Source organism: Echinops telfairi, unplaced genomic scaffold (assembly GCF_000313985.2).
Source record: "Echinops telfairi isolate 266 unplaced genomic scaffold, ASM31398v2 ScPeMD7_1;HRSCAF=3_0, whole genome shotgun sequence".
NCBI classification, from domain to species: Eukaryota; Metazoa; Chordata; class Mammalia; order Afrosoricida; family Tenrecidae; genus Echinops; species Echinops telfairi.
Window position 1 is genome coordinate 42,316,721 of NW_022103896.1, and position 10,199 is coordinate 42,326,919.

The 10,199-nt window shown below is 43.8% G+C and overlaps 1 protein-coding gene across 1 annotated transcript in view; it reads right to left on the bottom strand.

Moving 5' to 3' along the window:
• Positions 1-4,769: 4,769 nt before the first annotated feature.
• The window catches only part of SDC2 (syndecan 2), a 129,119-nt gene continuing 123,689 nt past the window's right edge, over positions 4,770-10,199 (bottom strand). The window contains exons 5-6 of the mRNA XM_045287291.1: positions 7,716-7,851; positions 4,770-6,013 (exon numbers count right to left, since the gene is read on the bottom strand). Coding sequence (XP_045143226.1) covers positions 5,850-6,013; positions 7,716-7,851 — 300 coding nt within the window. The 3' untranslated portion in view covers positions 4,770-5,849. The remainder of the gene's footprint in view (positions 6,014-7,715; positions 7,852-10,199) is intronic.

Genomic DNA, 10,199 nt, shown 5'->3' on the forward strand with positions numbered 1-10,199 from the left:
AGTGCAAGATATGACAAAATAATAATTTATAAATTATCAAGGGCTCATGAGGGAGGGGGGAGCGGAAAGGGGAAAAAATGAGGAGCTGATGCCAGGGCATCAGAATGATGAGGGCAACGAATGTACAAATGTGCTCGACACAATCGGTGGATGTATGGATTGTGATAAGAGTTGTATGAGCCCCAATAAAATGACTAAAAAAAGTGGGGGATTGGTCTGATGGATTATAACAGGGCCTGCTCACTATTTAACAGATAGATACTCACTCACTCAGGGTCAGGATAGCAGACTGGGAACTATTTGAATGGCCTTTCCTTGTTCCTTCTCTTTTGCTTTTCTTCCGATGTCTCTCTCTAGAAGACAGGCAGATAGGCAGTCCACAGAGACAACAACAGGACTGATGGTTGAGGGGGGGACATAGGAAGGGTGGAGGTGGAGAGGAAGAGAGCAGCCAACCAATAACGACAGGGTCAGGGAACTAGCAAGGATCTAAAACGGACAGTGAGGAGGTCGTAGCGTTCCTGGTCATGTTTGATCGATTGAAAGGTATCTGAGAGGAATTACTGAGAGGTGAAAGGTGGGTGACCATGATAATGGGGGAAGAGGGCAGAAAAAAGAAAAAGAGGTAAGAAGAAGAAAGTAATGGGTATAAATATAGATATGTATATTTATAAATGTATAAAGATAGGTGTGTGTGTGTGTGTAACGACAGCAAGGAAGCAGAGGGACTTTGGGCCTCTACTTATAAATCTTACCTCAGTACAAGCGCAGTTTGTTCTAATAATGCCTGAAGACAAAATGGGTGTGCAAGGTAACTGGATAGGGGGGTTGTTCGTCTCCATGCCTAGGGGGCCCCTACAGGAAGTTGGAAGCTGATAAAGGCTAAAGGGGCATGCGCCAATTCAGGCCCCGATCCAGGGAGGCAGTACACTTAGGTGGGCCGTACACCTGGGTGGGCCCCAATCTAGGCCAGGTGGGCTTAATTCAGCCAATGGGGCTAACCAGTACCATTGACCATGCCTCCCAGCAGAAGGCCCCAAAAGACTGGAACTTCGAGACCACCTTCTTTTACAGCTGTTCCTCTGCAGTCCCGTGGGGCCAGGCCCTCCATCTCTCTCCCCCACCCCCATCCCAGGCCACCACGTGGGTGTGCAGTGCCATGGGGGGCTTGTGTTCAGTTTACTCTAATGCCTGAAACTTCTATCCTTTATTAAAAACTACTTGGATCACAAACTAGGCTTTGGCATGACTTTTTTCTCATGCAAAGGCAAGAATCGAGGTATTCCCACCCAAGAACTCTAACTTAAGAAAGCTGATGGTACCTGGCTATTAAAAGAAAAAGTGTCTGGGGTCTTAAAGCCCATAAGTTTAATAAGCAGCCACCTAGCAGGGAAGCAAAAGAAGCCCACGTAGATGCAGCACACCAACTTGTGTGATCATGAGTTGTGGAAAGGAGCAGGTATCAGAAGTTCAAAAATAAGCAATCAAATTGATACATAGACAAAGCAGAGACCCAAAACCCTCTTATTAGACAATTGGACAGTCCTTCATGGAAGGGCCACATGAAAGGGATGATATATCCGGGGTGCAGTATAACACCTGTGAAACACATAATTATCCTCTAGTTCAGTGATTCTCAACCTTCCTAATGCCGCGACCCTTTAATACAGTTCCTTATGTTGTGGTGACCCCCCCACCCAAACCATGAAATTATTTTTGTTGTTACTTCTTAACTGTAATTTTGCTACTGTTATGAATCGGGTGACCCCTGTGAAAGGTCACTTGACCCCCAAAGGGGTCTTGACCCACAGGTTGAGAACCACTGCTCTAGTTCCTTTTCATGTCCTCTCGAGGGAAAGAAGGCATTGTAGGTGAATGGGCACATTGGATGTGCCCACATGGTGTAAGATACAGCAAATAATAATAATTTATAAGATAGGAACAAGGTTCTTGGAGGGATAGGCTGGGAGGGAGGGGATAACGGGGAGCTGATACCAAAGTGTTCAAGTAGAAAATGTTTTGAAACTGATGGTGTCAGCAATTGTACAATTGTGCTTGATCTAATTGAATCATGGATTGTTATAGTGTGTAAGACCTCCCAATAAAATGATTTAATTTTTTTTTCTCCCTGAGGTTTCAGAATGTTTGACACTGAAGAAGCAAACCCCTAACTATAAAGTGACTCTAGTACAGTCCCAGCAGGAACCCCTAACTATAAAGTGACTCTAGTACAGTCCCAGCAGGAACCACCACTGGACAGACGTGTTTGAGGCCACAGGATGAGAGACTTACGTTCTGTGTTTCATTGGCACTCCTCACAAAACCCTCTCACGACCATGGAGTCGATGCCAACTCATAGCGAGCCTATCCGGCAGGATCCAGCTTCCCCTGCGAGTCTCTGAGACTGGACCTCTGGATGGGAGCAGAGAGCCCCCTCTTTCTTGCAAGGAGCAGCCGGCAATCCCAGATCTCATTTTAAGCTGACAGCATCTTCAACAAGCAAGAGTATGTTGTCTAAATCTGAAAAAGTGCACAATCACAAAGGACTGCCACTAAATAGTTGATGTAAACTCAACCAACTTTTAGATGACAACATTTACGATCCTGCTTAGTTTTACTTTTTCTGAGTTTTGGTGGGACAATGGTTAAGTACTGAGCTGCTAGCTAGGAAGCCTAGCAGTTTGAAACCTGCTTGGATCAGGTGGTTTGCTCTGCAAAGATTGGTCTCAGAAATCCTCTGGGGCAGTTCCACTCTGTCCTATGCGGCTGCTATGGGCCAGGACCCACTCATCAGCATACAATTGCCACAATTCTCAGGTTCTAAGGAGGGGCCAGGAGTCCTGGAGGCATAGTGTGCTATGTGCTATACTGCTAACTGCAAGGTTAGTGGTTTGAAACCACTGGCTGCTCCGATAGGGAAAAAATGAGGCTTTCTATTCCCATAATGAGTTATAGCTTTGGAAATCCACAGGGCAGTTCTACCCTGTCCTATAAGGTCGCTTTACGTTGGAATCAACTCAATGGCAGTGAGTTCTGTTTTTCGGGTTTAGAAGGAGCTGTGGTGCTGTTGGGTCAGTGGCAGACACCTCTGCGGTTCAAAGCCACCAGTCCCATAGGGAAAAGATGACCACCACTAGTTCCTGTAAAGATTTATAGCTTCGGTCACACACACACACACACACACACAACTACCTATCCCATTTCTCCGCATAGGTTGACAACGGGACAGTCTAAATATACTGCATGCCTCGTACACAACGCCACTCACACAGAGGAAACCATTTACGTGTGGTTAAGGAAGCAGGACATTTTCACATCAGCTTTAATCTTTATATTTTACCCCAAATTTCCTGAACTCAGTAATCAACACTAACACTTTTTATAGTATTATTTACTGCATCTTAAAAGAAAAAAAGCAAAAAAAACTAAGCAGCGAACATACAGTTGAAGAAAACTGATGTCAGTCTATACAATGCATGTCTACTTTCAGCACGACAGCCTTTCTCTTGGCACTTTAACAAATCCTTCGCTTTACAGCAGTGACAAAATATTTGCCAGAAATTTTCTTTTCCTGATGTGGAGACTCCAGGCAGCTGTTATTCTCCGACTGAATTGTAATATGTGGAGAGTGAGCCCCCACATACTACGCTCGTGCACTCCGCAGATGGCGACACTTGGGAAGAGCCTGCCGCTTCCTCCGAATCAGTCTTAATTATGTGGCTGGACTCTGGTCAGGGAGGGAAGAGGGCCCTGAGAATTAGGCCATTGGGAACTTAGGTGCTGTCCACCAGGTTCCCTGTGTTGCCTTAAAAACACAACTGAAAGCTTGTTCTGCGGCAATTCCAAGAGAATGTTCTAGAAGCAAAGCCCTTTCTGTGTTTTCCTAAATTCTAGGTGGGGAGAAGTTACACCTTTTTAACTTGGGTGTCTTCTTCCTACTTTGGCAACCCACAGTTGACGATGGCAGAGTTAAAGCAAGCGGCAAGCAAGCAGACACAGTTGCCGAGTCACTGAGCCTCACTTACAGCCACCTCGTGTGGGCCAGCGTGCAATGGTTTTCTCAGGACACTGAGGATCCTTCCTCTGGGAGACCTCGGGGTGGACTCCGACTTCCACCCTTTGGGTTAACAGCTGAGCATGCTAAGCACCATTTGTACCATCCAATGATAAAGCCGAACAAGGAAATACTCATGTCGGAGGAACACCCACCGGGGTCTCTGCCCATGTCTCTGGCCCTCCTTAAGCCTCACTATTTTCCAGAAGTTTCCACAGGCACAGCAAGGTCCTCCTTTAGTGTACAGTGTCTCCCTGCCTTTTCCTCTGCCCTCCCGAGCTGGGAGAGGGTTGGAGCAAAGATATGTCAATATACGATGGAGCTTCGCTATCTACACTCGGGGGGCGGGGGGACCATTCAGCTGTTGAAATTTATAGTCTTAAATGTTATTTGCACAAGCAGGCATCTGTCTTAATATTGCCACCAGCGAGGCTCTAAAGGATGCACACTCCCCAATTCCCCTGGCAGTCTTCCAGAGCCATTACCCAGACACACAGAGAGGCCACACTCTCATTTCCCCTCTGGCCAGTTATGAAGAGAATCTGGTAAGAAACAGCTTCAAGAAACAGCTTCATCGAAGGTCTCTTTGGTCTTGATTCACAGATAACCGGGGACACTCAGAAGTCAAACCCATGTCACCCTGGCAAGCAGACAGTCTTAGCAAAGGGAGGATGTACATTTGACCCAAAAATGTACAAAATGTATTACAGTGACATTTTCAATATTAGGCCACATGATTTATTCAGTAGTTTTTATGTTCCCAAATTACAATTTATGTCTATTTGTAAGACTACAAAAGTTACTATTAGAATTATCTATGCTTATAAAATACCAATTTTTTTTAACTGTTATACTCATTAACACCAGTCTGCGACACGAGTTACATAGAATCATAGGCACTTCAAAGGCTTAAAAAGACATTTAAATGCATTTTTAAGAACAAAAACTTGTTTTTCTTTAAACCCCTACTCGTACCTTCAAATTGCAAGAAATTAACAAATACAGTGGCCGAAGGAATCTGCAGCAACTTCTGGAAATACTGTTAGCATCTTTGGGTTTGCTGAGACCTGTCAGTAACTCACATCAAATCCTCCCAAAGAAGATCTGATCAAGATAGATAGGACTGAACAGTTTTGTGGTAAAAATCCAATTTTACACATTAATTTGCTGTTGCAAATCTGCCCGAAGCTACAGGTAATGAAAAACAAAGCAAGTGTAAAATGGATAGTCTGACACTTAAAAATGTATACAAAGTGGAGGTTAAAGTTTACATACTTAAAAATCACATATACACTGAATTACCATTTTGGGAATTATCCAAAGACAAATCGCACCAGTACAACTACAAAAGGCATAGAGTTTTTCTCGTTGCTGTTGTTGTTGGTTTTTAGTTTTTGTTTTAAGGGGACAAAGGGAAGGGACACAGAGGAAAACAACAGATAAATTAATGAGGACCAACGAGGCCAACCAAAACGAAACAGCTTTAGGATGAAAACAATCACTTTGCCTTAAAGGTTTTCCAACGCTTCCACGAACATTGCGAGCTTGCGTAACAGAATATTTTGCCACTGCTATTCACAGAACACTGCAGATGTTAACGTTCCATTTTTACGTGGTTCTAAAGAAATACATGAAGAGTTTTAAATACAAGGGGATTTCTCATTAAGATGCCAGAAGGGCTCTTTAATGAACAATAAAAACAAAACAAAATAACAAAGATCTTCATTATTCTATGCAAAAGCTTTATTTTTTCATAGTTCAGTGATCTCATAAATAGAGACACTAAGTGGGAGTTTTATGCATAAAACTCCTTGGTAGGTGCCTTCTGATAAGCAGCACTGGACGGTTTGCGCTCCCCGAGGTCATAGCTGCCTTCGTCCTTCTTGCGCATGCGGTACACCAACAGCAGGATGAGGGAGATCGCAAAGAGGAAGCCAATGACTCCGCCCGCAATCACAGCTGAAACACACCAAAGGGACGCTTGCTCTCAGACGGGAGCATCAAGGTCACAGAAACCCACTCCGGCAGGCCCAATCGAGGCATGCTTTTAATAAAAGGCTTAATTCAGAAACCCCACAATTAGTAATAATAATTTTTTAAAACTTGAATTCAATGAGGCAACCGGGTAATTATGCAAATCTGACATTCCTCAGGAAGGCACAAAACCGCCTTTGACTGGTATTAATAATATCACCCGAAAGCTTCAACAAGAACCTGGCTGTGGCTGCAACGAATCCCGTCCTGCAGAACGCCTTTCAGCTTTTCAGTGCTCACATTTCATGTTCTGATCTTCTCAGCGAAACGGAGAGCGTGGGTTCATGAACATTTTCAAGTGTACATAGGGGGAAAACACTTTTCTAGTCTTTGGCTTGGCGCTATCAAGCATTTGGTGCCCAGTAAATGAGCTGAATCAGCATGTGTACGAATTGTTGACTGTGAAACAAGGGCCTGCTCTGTAAACCCTGACCTAATTCATGGTAAGACGTCTTGTAAAAATGAAATAAAAATTACGTGCCCTACTAGCTATCCTAGATCTTTACCTGCCTGAAAAACAGAGGAAGAAGCATAGTACGAAATCGAAGCAGGATGTGGAACAAGTGGCTAGTTGTCTCCTCAAGCAACTGCCTCCCCTGCCAGAAGCCCAGGATGGTGCCCAGCTGCCATTACTAAACATCTGATCCACGATTCCATAGAAGACTCACAAGGAAAAGGGCAGAGAATACTGGAGAAACTCCCCAAACTACTATCCAAAGATAACTTTTAGATATGGAATAAAATACATCCCCTGAAGTCTTTGAAAAATGAAATCTTAACCTTAATTAATTTTACCTTAATTAATTTTTTTAAATGCCTGCCTGGAACATGGTGAGCTATTAAAATATATATACATATATATCTGCGTTGAACCAAATTGATAACATCCACCTGAAAAGTTGGATAGGTTCGGAATGATTGTACAGCTTAAACAATGCCCCCCATTTCACGGAATTGTACACACAGAGATGGCTGAATCGATGGGTGTTCTGCTGTGTCTATTAAAAATACATAAGTAAATATTTTTGGAAAGCATTATAAAGTGGAACAAAAAGAATTGGGTGCTCTTAAATTTTATAAATCGTCCCCTTTAAAATCAAACGTTAATACTTCTATCAGATTAAGTTACAATAAGAGACTACATTCTTATAGCCTTGGGCATTATCTGTTTCCTCCTTCCTTTCCATGGGGAAAATAAAAGATCTTTTCCTTCTCATAAGTTTCCTTTGAAATCGGGGATGGCTTGGAGCAAGACTGCGCACACACACACACACACACACACACACACACCCCTTTGCTCACATGCCTCCCAGCTCAGTTGACACACACACACACACACACCCTCCTTTGCTCACATGCCTCCCAAATCTTAGCTGTCCCCTTCTAGACTGCCTCACCTCTGCCCCCACATAACAGCTAGCCAAGAAGTAGGCCTTCCCCACCCCAATAAAGAGAGTCTTTGTCTAACTTCCTGCCCCTCACACTGGGGTGAGGACACCCAAGATTCTGTTCAGTAGAAAGATGACAGTCAGCAAGCTTTGTCTGCAGACACAGCTGAGTATTGCTCTGACCCAGATCAAGGTAAGTAAGGCCCACCTCCCCACCTGAGCCCCACCCTGCTAGTCACCTGCCAGGACTTCTTTTCGTTTAAACAGATTGTCTGAGTGCTTCTCCGTGTACACATTTGTATCTTCTTCAGCTGGGTCCACTTTCCTTTCTGAGTCAGACATGTGAACGTTCTCCTTATCAATTTCTTCAGGTGACTGGTATGGGAAATAGAGAAAAATTAGATATAAATTCAAAAATATGTTGTGAAATTATAAGATGTATATACCGAGATTTCTTTTCTTCATACAATGGATTTAGGAAATAATTGGAATCATTCTTATCGGTGATATTTACACCAACTGATGGATGGTTTAGTAAAACACTCATATATATACAGTGATCCCTCGTTTATCGCAGTTAATCGGTTCTAGACCCTACCGTGATAAATGAAATTCCGTGAAGTAGGATTCCTTATTTGTAAATCAAATATTTTCGTAGTTAGAGCATAGAGGACATGAAAAAACACCCTTTAGTCACCATTACACTCGTATTACCCAATTTATTAAACGAAAAAGGGAAAATACAGTAAAACATTTTGGACATTACAATTATCATTTATTATTTATTATATTATTTATGGCATCAAGCATGTACAGTATGAGCCACTCAGTGGCAGTAATGACAGAGCATGCGCTGTTACACAAAAACCGCGATAGAGTGAAGCCGCGGAAGTTGAAGCGCGAAGTGGCGAGGGTTCACTGTATATATATATATATATATATATATTCAGGATCAATATTTTATGAGTGCACAATAATCCTCCTCATGGCATGGATAGGCTGTTTGAGTTGACGTTTCATAAGATCTCTATTTTCTTGCCATTCTCCTGCCTTTAGTGAGTCTCTGGGTGGAAACAACAGTTTAAACTCTCAACTATTAGCTGAAAGGTTGGCAGTTCCAATCTACTTAGCAGGATCCTCAGAAGACAAGTCTGGTGGGCTGCTTTAGAAAGTCCATGCTTTGAAAACCCTTGGAATGAACGATGCAAACCACAGCCTCCACTAGCCAGAGACCAGAAGAACTAGATGGTGCCAAGCGACCAAGATCAACTACGTTGACTGGGTTCACAGCAAAGACCATGGACAGCATGGGAGAAACATGTAGAACAAAATCCAAAATCATGAAAAAGGCCAGACTTACTGATCTGATCAAGACTGGTAATGCCCTGTAGGCTCTGGCTATTACACACGGTTCACACCTGGACTCAAGCCCATTCCCAGAGATAACTTTCGAGGCAAACAATAGACAGGCCTATAAGGTGAACCAGAGCATCCGCGAGGATGTACTCTTCAGAAAAATCAACCACATGCGACCAAAAGTGAAGGTCAGAAGGCAGGTCACGGCAGAAAAGGATGGGAACAGGGAACCCAGGGAGGAAGTGGGAAGAATGTTCTTCCATTGCGGGGATTGCAAGTAATGACACAATGATGGAACAGGAAACTAATTTGTTCTGTGGACTTTCACCCAAACCACAATCCAAGGTTCAAATAAAAAAGAGAACAAGCCAAGCTCTTTAAGGCAGTCCTACTCTTCTGACATGAAGTTGCCCGAGTTGGAATCTGAAATCAGTTCCACGGCAGTCACCAAAAATGTCTGACCCCAGGCTGCCCTTCTCTCTCCGCTGGCTTCAATCCACCAAGCACGTCCCTGATTCTCCGTCCTCCATCTCTTCACTGCTCACAGCACTGTGGAGGGTAGCGGCCTTCCAGCTAGTCTCTCCAAGGTAGCCCCTCCGACTCTCACTTTGTGGGAAAGAGTTCTCCCCTCTACCTACCTACTCTCACACCTTCAGAGAACCCTAGACGAGAATTTCAGGGAGCCCAAGGTCTGCGAGCAGATCCTGTGGGACCCTAACCAAGTCATGTCATTGCCTGACCTCTGTGTCATCATCTGGCCGATGAAGGACGCCTGAATTCTTGGTGCTCTTGAGCAGTCTGCAACTGTAAATGGTAACAATGGTAGTAGCTCCCCCAGTCTCATCTCCACTCAGCATCAGCCAGGGGCTGACTGCAAAACATTACACCTTGGCTGTAGCACCTCTAACTCTCCATGCTAACCTTGAAAAGGAAAATTCCCCTCCCAATCATATGATTACACTTTTCTATCTCCACTAATGGTGCGGCGGTTCTTTTGAATCCATACACTAGTCTTGTCAGCTCACCGACGATACCTGTGATGGCCTCACAGATTGGCGCCTGTATCACGTACTAGACCAGTGTTTCCCAAGTACTAGCCCCTAGGAGGTACTGGAACAATCCAGGGGTGCTGCCAAAGCAGATGCCTACACTTTATCCTGGATTATAGGGTATAATACTAAGGTTTTCACTGCCAGGAGGGCATAATTTTTTAGGGACCTATGATGGAGATCAGTGGTTCTCGATTTTCTTAATGCTGCGACCCTTTAATACACACTTCCTCATGTGCTGACTCCCCAACAATAAAATTATTTTCATTGCTACTTCAGAACTGTAATTTTGCTACTGTTATGAATTGGGCAACCCCT